Source organism: Cicer arietinum, chromosome 3, assembly GCF_000331145.2.
Source record: "Cicer arietinum cultivar CDC Frontier isolate Library 1 chromosome 3, Cicar.CDCFrontier_v2.0, whole genome shotgun sequence".
NCBI lineage: Eukaryota > Viridiplantae > Streptophyta > Magnoliopsida > Fabales > Fabaceae > Cicer > Cicer arietinum.
In genome coordinates this window covers 73,418,605-73,433,726 of record NC_021162.2, presented here as the reverse complement: position 1 = coordinate 73,433,726, position 15,122 = coordinate 73,418,605, and the positions used below count along the sequence as shown (strand labels likewise).

At 30.8% G+C, this 15,122-nt stretch overlaps 4 protein-coding genes across 5 annotated transcripts; 3 read left to right on the top strand and 1 right to left on the bottom strand.

Annotated features, from left to right (window-relative positions):
- Positions 1-821: 821 nt before the first annotated feature.
- On the top strand, positions 822-5,015 carry LOC101496845 (transcription repressor MYB6-like). Its single transcript, XM_004494354.4, has 3 exons — positions 822-1,161; positions 1,298-1,427; positions 3,933-5,015. The coding sequence occupies exons 1-3, from the start codon at positions 1,029-1,031 to the stop codon at positions 4,759-4,761; spliced, it is 1,092 nt and encodes a 363-aa protein (XP_004494411.1). The 5' UTR covers positions 822-1,028; the 3' UTR covers positions 4,762-5,015.
- A 536-nt stretch (positions 5,016-5,551) lies between these two features.
- Positions 5,552-6,597, top strand: LOC101496512 (uncharacterized). The gene has a single exon (XM_004494353.4). It carries the CDS (start codon positions 5,692-5,694, stop codon positions 6,343-6,345), a length of 654 nt encoding a protein of 217 aa, XP_004494410.1. The 5' UTR covers positions 5,552-5,691; the 3' UTR covers positions 6,346-6,597.
- Positions 6,598-9,307: 2,710 nt separating this feature from the next.
- LOC101496184 (uncharacterized) lies at positions 9,308-10,313 on the top strand. Its single transcript, XM_004494352.4, has 2 exons — positions 9,308-9,525; positions 9,690-10,313. The coding sequence occupies exons 1-2, from the start codon at positions 9,364-9,366 to the stop codon at positions 10,230-10,232; spliced, it is 705 nt and encodes a 234-aa protein (XP_004494409.1). The 5' UTR covers positions 9,308-9,363; the 3' UTR covers positions 10,233-10,313.
- A 1,271-nt stretch (positions 10,314-11,584) lies between these two features.
- LOC101495308 (zinc finger CCCH domain-containing protein 1) lies at positions 11,585-14,603 on the bottom strand. 2 transcript variants are annotated; one of them, XM_004494349.4, is made up of 4 exons: positions 14,332-14,603; positions 12,981-13,039; positions 12,030-12,865; positions 11,585-11,920 (listed from the first exon to the last, which is right to left on the bottom strand). In XM_004494349.4, exons 2-4 carry the CDS (start codon positions 13,027-13,029, stop codon positions 11,819-11,821), a joined length of 987 nt encoding a protein of 328 aa, XP_004494406.1. In that variant the 5' UTR covers positions 13,030-13,039; positions 14,332-14,603; the 3' UTR covers positions 11,585-11,818. The 2 variants fall into 2 exon arrangements, with proteins under 2 accessions (XP_004494406.1, XP_004494407.1); XM_004494350.4 differs by having other exon boundaries at positions 12,981-13,030; positions 14,332-14,473.
- Between the last annotated feature and the right edge of the window lie 519 nt (positions 14,604-15,122).

The following is a 15,122-nucleotide window of genomic DNA, read 5'->3' as shown; positions in this document are numbered from 1 at the left end:
CAATCTATGTGATTCTTCCTTTTTGTTTTTTATTTTGATACGGAAATTTCATTAATTATGGGTTTGATGTTTTATATACTAAATGATATAAACTTTCAATTTAACATAAAATAGATTGAAAATTAAAAAAAAAAAAAGTAAATAAATCAAGAGGATTGAGAGAGCTTAAAAGAAATTTAGATACTGCAAAGAATTATGAGTTTAGATGAAAATTAGGTTGCATGATTATACGGCATAAGTATTGAATTTGAAACTAATCATTTAATTTTACCATTGACATTATATTCAGGCACGTGATATTTGAATGAGACTCACTTCATTTGACATGAGGAGTGCAAACAAAATCCAAAGATGTATCATATATTACTTTCATGATCGTTAATTGTTAAAAATTTAACTGTTAATTCTTTTCATTTTCTTTAAACCATGTTAAGCGAATTATCCTCTTTGTATTATCTATGAAATTAGAGTGATAAACATCATGAGTTCAACTATCTTGTCTAATAAAATTAATAATTAATACATTAATTATTAACATTAATTATTTAAAAACAAAACTTAAAAAAAATAAAAGAAGGTGCCTAAAATATGAGTAATTGCCCATTGGGGACATGAACGTGGGAGATTAAAAACCCCGTCACGAGGGTCTTGTTTCACGGCGGTGGAAGAGCCACGACCGTACAAATACATACATAGTATACGTGGCTGATTTTATCACCACTCATACATCTACATCATCATCACTAGCCCCACCCCACCTTACTTAATGCCTATACCCCCCCTCCCTATTTAACTTCTACTTATCTTATTTTCTAACTTTTATTTACTTTTTATTTATTCTTCTGCCACTATCCAGCACAAAACAGCACACAACCTTTGCTAGGTAAATTCACAAAGTGATTAAGGTTGTTCCATTAGCTTGTCTCCAAAAGTAACTATAGTATTTCAATTTCTTGTCTACATTGCATTGTATTGTACTATAAACAAAAGAGTGTGAACAAATTAAAAGTACAATTATATCCTTAGATATGGGAAGGGCTCCTTGTTGTGAGAAAGTGGGTTTGAAGAAGGGGAGATGGACAGCAGAGGAAGATGAAATTTTGACCAAATATGTTAAAGCCAATGGGGAAGGTTCTTGGAGATCATTGCCCAAAAATGCAGGTACCTATCATCAAAGTTTTTTTTTTCTTCAAAATAATAGCATTTTTTTTTTTATCTTTTTGTTGGGGATCCTATAACAATTTTTTTTTTTTATTTGCTTTTATATAACGGACATTTTAATTTTGGGGTTTTGAAGGATTACTTAGATGTGGTAAGAGTTGCAGATTGAGATGGATTAACTATTTGAGAGCTGATCTCAAAAGGGGAAATATTTCTGCTGAAGAAGAAAGTATCATTGTCAAGTTGCATGCTTCTTTTGGCAACAGGTTGGTAAAATTATTTTCAGATGTTTATATCTGAAATTTGACTCATTTACTTCTATATGTTGAAAAACAGAACATACCCCATGAATAAATCTGTTTGTTGGATTACAACAAAATAGTAAGAATAAATTAACTAATTAAGCATGTGTTGAAACTTCAAAGCGAATATATATTAATCACTATGCTCTAAATTTCTTATTATTTTGACTTGTAGATACCGGCAGTCATATTTTCTCGTGCTATAAAATAAATTACCGTTTTGTAATCTATTTATTAAATAATGGAATATCTTTTTTTATCCATCTAACTATATTAAATTTTATTTTTAATCATTTTACAAAATTATCTCAAACTTTAATCTTTTTAAATTTTTTATTACTAATTTTATACAATAGTTTATGTCGTATGTTTTAATTTTTTTGTATGACATGTCATTTTTAAGACTTTAAAATGCCATTAACTTAATAATCTAATTGTTTAATATTTAATTTGAATTTATAGATAAATTAATTAAAATTCAAATAAAGTTAACAATTTATTAATTTATTTATGATGTATCTAATGATATTTAAAAGTTTTATCAATTATATATCATTAAAAAAAGTCATTTGAAATATGCGTCGTAAATTTTTCTAAAAAATATGAACTATAATTGATAGCAAAAAATTTAAAACGATCAAAGTTTAAAATAATTTCTTAGATAGACTAAAAATAAAAATTAATATATTTAAAGAAATTAAAAATACATCTAATTATTTATTAAAACAATGATCTAAAGTATTTTAAGGTCGATAAGTCGTAAAAATTAAGCTCTATATAACATACTTAAAAAAACAATGTATATTCATTAAGCTCTATTTAAAGAACACTATAATTTATAGTTGTTAAAATCAAAATAAATGATTTTATATACACAAACACTAAATGGAAGCTTAATTTATAAATTTTAACCAAATAATCAGTACAATAAGACGGAAAAAAAATAATACCGTATTAATATATATTATTTTTGTTATGTTTTTCTACCCAATCAAATATTTATGTATTTAGAAATCAAGCAAATATGGTCACTACCAGTATTTAGGTTATGTCAATCATTTCAATTTCTCAGATTTTATTAAGAGAAATGTTTAAGTGGTCAAAACTTCAAATATAATTATTTAGACACACAAAAATATACTCCGTTTGTTCTTTTTTAATTGTTTTATTTGTATAATTTTTTGTTCCTATTTAACTATTGACATTGTCTATTGTTTTTAAAATTCAATGCAACGTAAAAAATATGTATCTTAAAAAAGCAAAAGTGTATATCTAAATCTTATATAAATTTTTAAAGATTTATATGTATCTTAAAAATTAAAAAAAAAATATATATTAAAAAAATGCACGTTAAAAAATGTATTACTGTTATTAATTTAAAATTAATAATGGAGTGAGGTCCATGTACCGCTCTTTTGCCTATGTAAACAAGAATGCCACCTTTGATAGATATAGTCTAAAGATGTTTTATATGTAATTGATATTTTTCCTTACCATCTAGATCTCTAGAGTTTAGTTAAACAAAACCTAAACTTTAACATGATACGGTAGCCTATTCAATAATCTATTTAAGATTTGTTTGATCAATTAATGTTTGAGTAATTACATTTAAAGTTTCACATTAGATAAAATACGATTTAAAAAAGTGTTTATAAATATGATTTAAAACTAATACTATTTTGCATGATAAAACTGATATTTTGTTTAGTAACAATGAATTTCTTAGTTACAGTCTCCATCTCTAATTATAAAGACTTTCTCGTTGTTTTTTATGGTGTTTTTTATTTAATATTTTAAAATAAATTAATTATTTAGTAAAATATCCTTAATATCAAACATCTGTTTTATAACCAGCAAAAAACATAGTGGTATAAAAAAAAATCAATTCTCTTGCATATATATAGAATAAACATGTAAATATAATAAAATTTGTTAACAAATATAATATTACAATCTGTGTAAAAAATTATTTAATATCACAATCAACTTTCTAATTTTTTTTTAAAAAAGAAACTCTCTATTTTATTTTTATAATTTAATCAGCAAAATCCTACATTTTGGGATATACATAGTATTAATTTAGGAATTACTATACTATAAAAATCTAGGGAACATTTTATTTTTTTTTACATATCATTTAAAGTTATTTATGCATAATACATTAGTAATTTTTTTAATTAAACATAACAATATATTTTACATTGTATTTAACAAAATGTAATGTTTATTGTTTCAAATAACACTCTAAAAATTAAAAAGTACTATATGCATCTGTTGGATTTATATATTTTATTAGTAAAATAAAATTTCATTGATGTAGTATAATAATTATATTATATATTAAATATATGAGATACCTGTTGATTCATATTATAATTTAATAAAATATACTGCGTGAATTATCTTTTTTTATCTTGTTTTCTATTTTCTTCTAATGATAAAGGTTTTTTTGGCTTTTGGGAAATTCAGGTGGTCTTTGATAGCAAGTCACTTGCCAGGCAGAACAGACAACGAGATTAAAAACTACTGGAACTCTCACTTAAGCAGAAAAGTTTACAGCTTCCGAGGATCATCAACAACAACAAATTATAATAATACCAAAGAGATTCCCTTGCAACAAGGTATCGTAGTGGACACACCCCCCAAAAGAAAATGTGGTAGAACTAGCCGTTGGGCCATGAAGAAAAACAAACGCTATACCCAAAATGTTTTCGAAAGCCCAAAACTAAAAAGAAGCGAACCTTCAATGGTTACGTTTCCACCCACCCCTGCATTAGAGAGCGAGAAGTTGGGCCTTGAAAATGGGCCATGTTCTAGTAGCGAAGATAGAAACGGCCCAATTGGGTTACATTTACCGTGCTTTGTAGGTAAAAATATTGAAACTGATCGTGACCGCACGTTGGGACCTTATCCGAATGTTATTAATGACAGTGACGTGTTGGATTTTAATGATATCATGGATACATGCAAGGTGGAAGAAAAAAGAGAAAACAATGATGATATGTTGGTGATTAATGAAAGAGTTGGGAACACAACAAAGGACCAAGAGAGTAATAATAATTATAATGCAATGAACAATGGTTTTAATGGGGAGTTAAATTCTTCGGATGATAATTGGGACTGGGAGAGTGTGATGCCTTTGTTGAATCAAAAAGAGCAATCGGTTTCATGGGAGGAGCAAAATGAAAATACATTGACTTGGTTGTGGGATGATGATGAATTGGAAAAGGATTTTCAGAGATTTCGAGAGATTGACCTTCACAAACAAAATGCTATGGTTTCTTGGTTTTTATCTTAAATGAACTAGATGTTAATTTTAGTACTTCACTTTTTAAACGTTTAGCTCTTAGAATATTTAGGGAAGTAGAATAACCAATTTATTTTACACACCAAAAGGTAGTATTTCTATTTCGTTCGTGTAGTCATGCACCAAGTAAGTGATTAATCATTTAATAATAATAATTAATACTCTCTCTTAAAATATTAATAAGATTAAGTTAAGAAATGCTGATGTATTTAGTTTAAAAACTTGAACTAAGTTATTTTTTTTGACTTTTTTTGTTTGTTTTTATTCTGAGACACATGAGTATTTACTAGTAATTTGTTTAGTTTTTTTCTTGAATAAATTTTGTATTTTATTCTTTATTTTACTTCAATTTTGTATTTTATTCATAATCTCAGAAAGTGTACAAATAATAAAATACCTATATTAACAGTAAAAGTATGCCAAAAATAAAAACAAATAATAGATAATCTTATTTAAAATACGTTGAATGATAGAAATTCGAATATAAATTCTTTGTGTCTGTTAGGTTCAAAAATCATTGATCCATTTACATGGCTACTTTTCTTTTATTGGTAAATGCTGTACACAGGTACTTCGCCTCATATATCGCCCCACATATTCTATTTGCTCTTTACACCTTCACCGATTAATTAGTACTAGTAATAAAAACAACAAATTCTCTAAATATAAGATTGAACAACCAACCGAAAAATATATTCTGCTGAGCTGGCTCTCTCAATGTTTATGTACAATTATAGTATATAACATTTCTCATATATAAACTTGTTTGCTTCCTCTATTTTCCTTCAAGAATCCCAAAACCAAATATCCCCTGCCACAGCAGGGGGTAATCTAATTCTAAGTAATTAACCTTTTGTTAATTATTAATTAATCCGTCTCTCAATCAATTAAGCGTTATCTCTAACCCTTTAATATTAATTTATGGAATCAAATCTTGAAAACATTACCATCATCACGATTTCTAATCCTCCTCGTGATGATGAACCAAAATTACCAACTCCAGTTCGTACTAGAAAGAGCAAACATGGTCCAATACACGTTCTTAGGGTGGCACTCTTAATGATGCGAGGAAATTCTAAAAAACCAAGCGTAACTAATCATGTAGATGATGAATCAAATAACGTTTGGAAAAAATTTGTGGGGTCCATGAGACCATTACATCTTCAAAGCAACCGATCGCCGAGATCGGTAACTGAATCCAACGACCACCAAATTGATCGTGCGAACACTCTGCCACCGCCTTCTCCTTGTGAATCATACGGCAGTGGCAGTGTGTTCGCCGATTTTCCATCAGAAGAGGAGCCTTATTCACCGTTGCCAGAGTCACCACCGAATAGCCGTTACGCTTCGGCCATAGGGTTGAATGAATTGGTGCAAAGTGATGAGGAGAATGAGAGACAAGATGTGATTAAAGAGGAGTGTTGTGATCATGAGGAAGATGTTGATGGTGATGAGAAGATTGATGCTAAAGCTGAAGAGTTTATTGCTCAATTTTATAAACAAATGAAGTTGCAACGTTTCAATAATGTGGATCGTTATTATCAAGAACGAAGTGAGAGGTCATTAGGATGGTGATATAATGCACATGCCTTTTGAATCATCATAATATAAAATATAAAAAACCAGAACAATCTCAAATTATTATCTTCAAGGAGCATTATAATAATGTTTCTGTTATTTAAATACGTTATGTTCATGTTCTTTCCTAATTTCCTTTCTTTTTATTTATTATTATTGTTTGATACAGATAATATGAAGAAAATTTAATTGTAATATTGTTATAATATTAGGGAGAAGGATTAAATTCTACTTTTTTCTTGATTATTAGTTTGGTCTTTCTGGGGTTTTGGATTTTGCATGATCTTATGTAATCCATATTTATTTTATCATCGTCACCAAAAAGTTTATTGAATTTAGATTCCTTAACGATATGTTTTGGACTATTTTGAGCAATATATGTTTTGCAAGATAATCAATCGGTCTTAATTAGGCCTAAATTTTTACTTGTCCTGCTCAGGATCTAGGAGATTAAATGATCAATTGAGTGGAAGTTGTATTTTTCTCTGTTATAGTTTGTTCATTAGGATAGTTTTTAGAAGAAGAAAAATGGATTAAACGTCAAAGAGTTTATAAACATCAATTATATAGTTGGAAGATACAACAAATCATATAGAAACAAAATATAAAGAGAACGACCACGTCATTGAAATATGTGTTTGAGTCTTCTAGCATTGGAGACATTTGGTATATTAATAATTGATCCGATAAACAATAATAAACGATGTGTTATAGTTGAATCTGTTGCTACGAAGGTTTAAGCTATGCAAATGTCTAAAAGATATGAGTTTCCAAAAATGCAATCTAAAAAGAAGTACAGTAATGATATAGGTACAAATGTGCATGCACGACATTTTTATGAAGTGTCATTATGTCATATATGTATTAAAGAGTCGATGTTAACGTCGTTAAACTCTAACTTAATTGATAAATATCGATATTTTTAAATTTAAATTTTTATTGGAAACGAAAATGTGTGTGGCCCCTAAATGTTGAATGTTTATACAAATGTTGAATGTTTATAATGATTGATTGTCCATATATAAAATAAGTATAAGTGTGTTTCAAACAAATTATACTTATTTTGTTTCTTTTGAATTGTTTGATTTGAGTTGTCCACCAAGAAAATAATTATTTTATTAATTTTAATCCTAAAATGAATTTTATTTATTCAAATACTATTATTAGTTGTAGTTAATTGAAAATTTTAATTAATTAAAAAAAAAATAATGATACTTTTAGTAAAAAAAAATCATTAATATTATATTATCATGTGAAATAACAAATATTTTAAGACACATAAAAACAACAAATTAAACGTTTTAAAATAAGACACTGATAGTGTAGTATTTATTAATTTGACGATAAAATAAGATTGAATGTAACACCGAAAATCCATTCCTTATTTGATCTAAGTAATCATATTTTTTGGACAGAATTTGTTAAGAAACTAGATGGAAACTTTGAACATTAATACTACCTTTATATGCGTGCGTTGAGGTATCAATGTATTGAGGATAAGTTTACAAAACCAGATAGTGATCTCAAAATAAATGATGACATTGAAATCAGTAGTAGCCCATAAACATAACAATATTTGCTGACGTGGCAAAACAGTTGTTGAAAACTTTCTGATATTAGCAGTGATGGGCGATTTGAGAGAAGTTTTTCTTGATCCATCGAAGTCCTTTCCGTAACGTAGCTTTAACCTTCCCTTCTACGCCATAAACCTTGTACTTGCCTATCCTCTTCTTCCTCTTCGCTTCCGGATCGCTCAACTTCCATGCCTTTTCACAACCGTAATCCTCCTCCCTCCACCCGTAACCTCTCCCACTCCTCACAACCGTAACCCTCCTCCCTTCACCCTCCATATCGCACCTACTGTGAGTGTGATTAATTGAACAACACAAACGATCGACGGTTTTTTTTTTAAATCAAGTGAACTTTCTAGAATTCAATGAGGGTATCATGGGTACATCATAGTAAAGCATGGAAACGTGTGTTGTGGCCACGAATATTGTGCAATGTATTTATTCATGTGGCTTCTGTGTTTAAATCTGGAATAGTACGCTTTGTTATTAAACAAACACAATAAGAATCTTTGCTAAAAACAACATTTTTTGGTTTATTCAAATTAATTTATAATTCAGGACGGAAATGAATCATGATCTAACAGTGTAACAGGATTCTATGCTGTTGCAACTTGTAATCATAATTCGTTTCATTTTACATATATAAAGACCTACACCAAAAATATAAAGATCTTTTATTGCACATATTCAGAATTAAATATATAATAATTAAAAATTTGATATAATCTAATTAAAAATTAAAATTAAATATATTTTTTTCTCAATTTTTTTTAATTTTAATTTTATTATAAAATAGTATGTATTAAGTTGGGGAAAAGAGCTAAATCCAAAACAATAATCCATTGGAAAAATTCATGATTGAAATTTCTATGGAGTCAAGTAAATGTGAGATTCATAACTTTATTACCATAAAAGGATTAACAATTAATTTCATTTTAACACTAATCGGGTGATAGTTCTTTTTCTTTTTTAAACATTTACACTCATTTATTTGTATTTGATAATTTCTTCTCTACTTCCAATATTTTCAAAAACCAAAAAAAAAAAAAACAAGAGAGAAGTGACCAATTGAAACACAATTGAAAAAATTCACTTTTTGTAGCCTAACTCTTGTGAAAACTTGTTGTTATGAATTAAATCCATGTCCAGCCCAATACAACAAAGTTCATGGCAGTATCACATTAGTCTATTTTGATTTCCTAGCGCATTCGAGAAAGGTCTTTTTGTTCAATAGGACCTTATCTAGTTTTAATATTCTCTATAATGATTAAAAAAACATTACACGTGGCAAAAGACTAACACCGCCACATGTAAATGACAAACACGTGTCCAGGAGGTTCCAGAAAATCCCTCAGTTCCATTATTTTTTGTTACTTATTATGCAAAGTGTGAACGATTAATCGACAGAAGCAGAAGAAAGCAGAAAGCAACAGCGTAGGTTGTGATGTATTCACGAGTAGCAGCAGATGTAAGAAGAAGATCGAACCGAGTCTTCTCTTTAACATGTCTGAAACAAGGATTTGCCACTCGCACCCATACCGCAGACCCTGATATCCATTCAGGACAACAAAAACCCGGCTATACTAATTACAGAGATTCGCCCCAAGTAATTAGTTACTAACATTAAATTTATTTTCTAAGCTTTTATATTATATGATTAAAGTAGACTTGATTAGTATTCGTCTTTATGTTACAAACTTATAACAATTTATACTAGTTTAAAACATTTTTTTATGGAAGAGAGGCTAAGAATTAATAGTATTGTTGCAGGGTACAAGTAGAGGTGATAGTGACACAAATACCAAGTTTGCTGACACAGATAAAATACCAAATAGTGAAGAAGAAGGAATTTTCGAGTCTCCAAAATCTCCATGTGAATCATCCCCTAAACTAAAGAACGCAGGAGTGAACCAGCGATTGGATCCAAACATTCAGCAAAAGCGTAAGCAAGGGACAAAAGCTTTAGAAGATGTGAGTTGTGCTGGTCTAGATGGAACTCCATGGCCAGAGGAGGAGAGAATCAAAGAAGAAGATCTGCGAGGGGATAATCAAGATTACTATAGACATCGTAAAGCGTCTCCATTGTCCGAGTTGGAGTTTGCAGATACAAGAAAGCCTGTGTCACGTGTGATGCACGGGACTGCGGATTCTGGAAGAGGTGGTGATGTGATTGGCTGGTTGCCGGAACAGCTTGAAACGGCGGAGGAGACTCTCTTGAGAGCAGCTGAGATGTGGAGGCAGCAGGCTATGCGTGGTGACCCTGATGCACCTCATTCAAGGGTTCTTAGAGCTCTTCGTGGCGAAGACTTTTGAATATTGAGACAAATGTACAAGTCTCATCAATAATAGAAATTATTATAAAAATAAATTAACTTTGTACATCTTTAGAAACTAGATTAATTTAGGATAACTCACAAGTGACACATTGCATGAATAATTGTTAGCACGAAGGCAAAGAAAAGCATATATACTTGATTCTTTGCTATCTATTTTACTAAAACTTATACAACAAGCAACCCAAACATGCATTTCTACTAGTTAAGATATTGCAGACAAGGATCCACTATAGAAGAACATGCAAACAAAATGGTATTGTTTTATACGTGTTATAGTGTGTGAAAAATGAAGGAGAAGGATAAAGATAAAGATAAAGAAGAGGGAAAGAATTAAATAAAAAAACCCAACCAAACAAATAATAAAGGAGACGAGATCAGTGCTGCTTTATTTTGAACCTTCCCAGTTTTTTGGAATCAGGGGTAAGAGGGTACTTCTTCTTCTTACGTGAAAGCTTACCATCAGAATCAATTGGTAGAATACCTTTCAAGTCTAACCCATGAAACTTGCTCCTAATTCCCCATGTCTTGTATCGGTATTTTGTCAACAGGGAAGCTTTCAACACAGCAGTTGCATTTGCTATGGCCTTGAAGAGAGGTTTGAATGGTCCAGTTTTGGCATTAACAATGTCAGATACAATGCGGTTCTTGCGATTTCCTTGATGAAATGAGCCTATGGTTGTCTCCCCTACCTTATCCTCCTGCTGTCCATATAAGAATCTCAATATTATGTCATCATAGTAAATGCTTGAGTCCCTGTTTGGATTATCGATATCAAGGCTATAAAAGATGGTTCCATTTTGATCTGATGTTCGATTTATAGAGACTAACACGATTGAGAAGGAGGGGTTACTCGGTCGTAAAGACAGCCATAGGCACAGAACAAGAAGGCCTAGGAGGCAAATAACTTGCAACAGCCATACATAGAAACTCTTCCCTTCTTCACACATCATTCAACAAAAGTGTTTGATAACTGAGAGAACGCATTGAATTTTTTATTATGTGGTGAATGGTGCAACAAGCTTTTGCATTTTAAAGTGTGGGAAAAAGTTGATGAGATGGCTAACTAGAGGAATATATGCATGAAAGAGGTGAAGCGGGTTTGGTTGCCAAAGTATCATGGGGAAAGAATATATGCATTTCTTGAGCATGACCCATACACTACACGGGACAAATTATAGGCATCAATGGTGTTCCTATACAATAATTCATAGCATCAGTGTCCAAACTTGTATGTTCTTTGTTCCTGCGCTGGTAAGCAACATTGGATTTCATGAACAACCAAAATATTCGAGAATTCTTTGTCATCCTCTACAAAGAGGACAAGAAAAGTTTTAGACTGAAAATGAATTTAGTATTAAAATGAGTTACACTACAAAAAGAACTACAACATGTACCACTAATGTGCTATTTTAAACAGATCAAATCTCTCACTATTAGATATATTCTGGGATCTGTTGATATATTTTCAACTCATTACATAATATCTCTGTTTAAAAATTGGAGAACAGAGGATAAAAACCCTCCAATTATCAAAGATATATTCATGGATCGTATTGGACGAGTTTATTTATCCTCAGCCATCTTCTTTCGTATCTCATGAGCAACATTAAAAATGCCAAGTGTTGGTTGGTTGCAGACAAAACACTTCTTATTCTTTGCATGATGCTGCAAGTACAAATGAACAAAAAATCAAGCATAATTAAATGAAAACAAATTAAGCATTACTAAATAACTTGAAATTGTTATCAACTTATCGGCAATTGTAAGGGTGTACCTTCAATGCACAATGCTCACAGAAGTAGTGTTTGCACTTGGTTGCCACAGGATCCACAAATGGATTTCTACAAATGAAACATGCAAATGGTAATGAATCCTCATCATCACTGTCATCATCGTTCAAATTTGTACCCTCCTCTTCCGCACCCTCACCCGCAGCCAACCTCATCTTCCTTGCTTTCTCAGCTTCATCCCATTCCTTCTCCATCTGCCAACCAGATTTGTAATCACCTCGATCATGCATAAATTTACACGAATCGCCATACCCACAGTAACCAGTTTCCTTATAATCCTTGCATATATCAGGCTGATAATCAAATCTGGCACTAACTCTTATGTGAGCGGAAGCCCTAAGAGGACCATGTGACCCACCAGCCTTCTCACTGGCAATTGTTTGCTCTCTACGGAATCCAGCCTTATAGTCTGTGTAACTATTGACTCCCTTGTATAATTTTTTATCCTCTGATCCAGTGGTTTTTCCCTTGAGACTCTCCGACGCTTGCTTAAGAGCTCTTTCACGGATGGCACGAGCATCTTTCGAAAAATCAGTTTCAGTCTCCAGAGTTGCAGTTGCTTTGCTATCGTGTGAAACTTGAATCTCTTTGGAAGACTCAAAATGGAAGACAGGTTTCTCAGATTCTTCATTTTGTTCGGCAGATGCAAAGCTTTTTGAAGAGCCGCTGGAAAAGAACAACTTATTGTCGGACTTCGTGGTCTTTTTCTGAACATGCATCAAAGAGCTTTCACTGTTTGAGTCATCCTCATTATCTTCGTTATCAACAGTGCGTTTCCTTATGTTCTTCTTATTAACTGGTTTTCGGAAGAAACTACACACTGAAAATAAACAAAGACACAGAAAACAAAAATTAATGACAATACCAAAAATATGCGGAGGTACAAAAACTAAGAAGATTATACAAGTGAATCTAATGCAACAAATTATACATACCTTGTGCACTTTGCTGGTTTTCAGCAGATTTGGCTTCAGAATCTTCCATACTGCAAAAACTATCATAATCAAAATGAGATATATGACTATCCACAGAGCATTAATCCTTTAATTTCATATCAAATCAAAATTCTTCCCTAATCCTATTATTCACCATCAAAACATCTTCTCCGCCCACAATTACTAACTCCTACTGAATTATTTTTTCACTAGAAGAAACATCACTTTAATATTTACAATCTAAGCCGCATAAGAAGTCCATAACTATTTTCCATTCAATTGATTCAATTCAAGCTTATATAAATCAACACCTTTAACTTATCAACCCCCAACAAACATTAAAATGACTTAAACCATTACACCCTTTAAGACCATGACTAATTAATATCAATATAGACAAACCATAATCTATTTAACTTGCAACACTATCACTTTATGCCAAACCACTTTAAGGTTAGCTAAAATCTAGTATAAAAATAAACTAAACACAAAAAGGTTACAACATTCCAACTATTCTATCTTATACCAGTTACAACTTCATTCTAACCATTCTTACAACCACTTAAAAATCTTTAAAGAAACACCAACACCAACTAATTAAACATCAATCATTAAAAAAAATTCAAAATACCACAATACAGATTTTCAGAATACAAAACAGGTCTCCAAATGAGAGCTCAACAACAGATAGTTCAATTTATGAAAATGTGGAGTAAAGGTCTTGGCCTTGTAGAATCCTTCCTCGTCAACCTTTTATATGTTTTGTTTTGTCTATTGAAGCCTTAATTTAAACACATCAACTAATGAACGAGACATTGATGTCCTAGTTCAAACGCACGAACAAGCTGTCTAATTGACAATTTTCACGACTAGCACAGGAGAACATATACAGCAGGTTACAGCAACAACAAATTTTTTAGATTCTAAAATAGTCATGTTCGGATTATCAGTTGAAGGGAAAAATGGAAATCAACAAAAATTGTCTCTTATGGATTTATCATAGAGGGTAAAGTTATGGCTTTTAAATCAAGACGTCATTAAATAGCCATTTTCGAATTTATCATAGAGGGTAACGTTAGGGTGTTCAATTTAAAGTTTGGGGGTTTAGATTTATACTGATTTCTCTCCCAAAATCAGAACAAGTAGCAAATTAATTCAAATCAGAGACAGAAAACAGAGATTAATTTGAAGAAAGAAAATATTAGGGTTTCAAGTAAAATAGGTAATTTTAAACTTTTGAAACACTAACTGAGAGATTTATTGAAGAAAGAAACTGGAAGAAAATAAAGCTACTCGGTATAGAGGAAAGGGAAAAAAAGAAAGAAGAGAAAGTGGTCGCAAAAATACTTACCGTGGGAGAGAAAAAGATGTGTTAAGATGAAGTTGCTCTAGACAAAGACCACGCGATGAGCAGCACACACTTAGGCTCTATTTTCCCGATTGGTGCGGCCGGAGAGACGTCGGGCGGCGGCGGCGGCCAGGGAATGTTAAGTGTAAATGAAATGGGCTTGGGCCTGAAATGGGTTCATTCGCGGAACAATGAATGAAAATAGGAGGGAAAGTATGATCTAAAATGTGTTTGGTTGGATGGGGTTTTGGAAGGAAAGGAATATTTTAAAGGAGAAAACAATTTGATGACAAAAAAATACAAGTAGTCTATACATCAAATTTATTATATTAACAAAAACTAATTAAGTAATAAAATTTATATTTACCATTTGTTTCGGTTCGGTTCAATTGTAAGAGAGAAATTTAAAAATTTGGTGTGATATAATTGTTTTCACAAAATAACATCTAAAAGTATTTATTAATGTTTAATTTTTTTTAATTTATTATTTTTTTAGATTCGTACATCATTTTAGTTGGTAGTGTGTATTTATATATAACTAGTATAAAATGTGGGGATAAATGACAAAAAGATATTGGAACAAAACTTTTGAAGAGATGATGAAAGTTGGAGTTCATTTTGGCCATGATACTAGGAAATGGAATCCTAAAGTACAACATAAACTAACATATTACATATTAATTGTTATATAATAATTAAAAAAATTAAAATTTTCAAAAAATTAAAAAAATTTAAAACCTTAGAAAATTTTAAAAATTTAATTTTTTTTAAAAGGTTTTGTTTTTTAAAAAAAT

Bases quoted from the DNA above. Each gene is read 5' to 3' on its own strand.
- LOC101496845 (XM_004494354.4), top strand. From the start codon at position 1,029: ATGGGAAGGGCTCCTTGTTGTGAGAAAGTGGGTTTGAAGAAGGGGAGA. The intron at 1,162-1,297 runs GTACCTATCATC...GGGGTTTTGAAG, and splicing joins ATCATTGCCCAAAAATGCAG to GATTACTTAGATGTGGTAAG. The intron at 1,428-3,932 runs GTTGGTAAAATT...TGGGAAATTCAG, and splicing joins CATGCTTCTTTTGGCAACAG to GTGGTCTTTGATAGCAAGTC.
- LOC101496512 (XM_004494353.4), top strand. From the start codon at position 5,692: ATGGAATCAAATCTTGAAAACATTACCATCATCACGATTTCTAATCCT.
- LOC101496184 (XM_004494352.4), top strand. From the start codon at position 9,364: ATGTATTCACGAGTAGCAGCAGATGTAAGAAGAAGATCGAACCGAGTC. The intron at 9,526-9,689 runs GTAATTAGTTAC...GTATTGTTGCAG, and splicing joins ATTACAGAGATTCGCCCCAA to GGTACAAGTAGAGGTGATAG.
- LOC101495308 (XM_004494349.4), bottom strand. From the start codon at position 13,029: ATGGAAGATTCTGAAGCCAAATCTGCTGAAAACCAGCAAAGTGCACAA. The intron at 12,866-12,980 runs GTATGTATAATT...GTTTATTTTCAG, and splicing joins AAACCAGCAAAGTGCACAAG to TGTGTAGTTTCTTCCGAAAA. The intron at 11,921-12,029 runs GTACACCCTTAC...TTGTACTTGCAG, and splicing joins GTGAGCATTGTGCATTGAAG to CATCATGCAAAGAATAAGAA.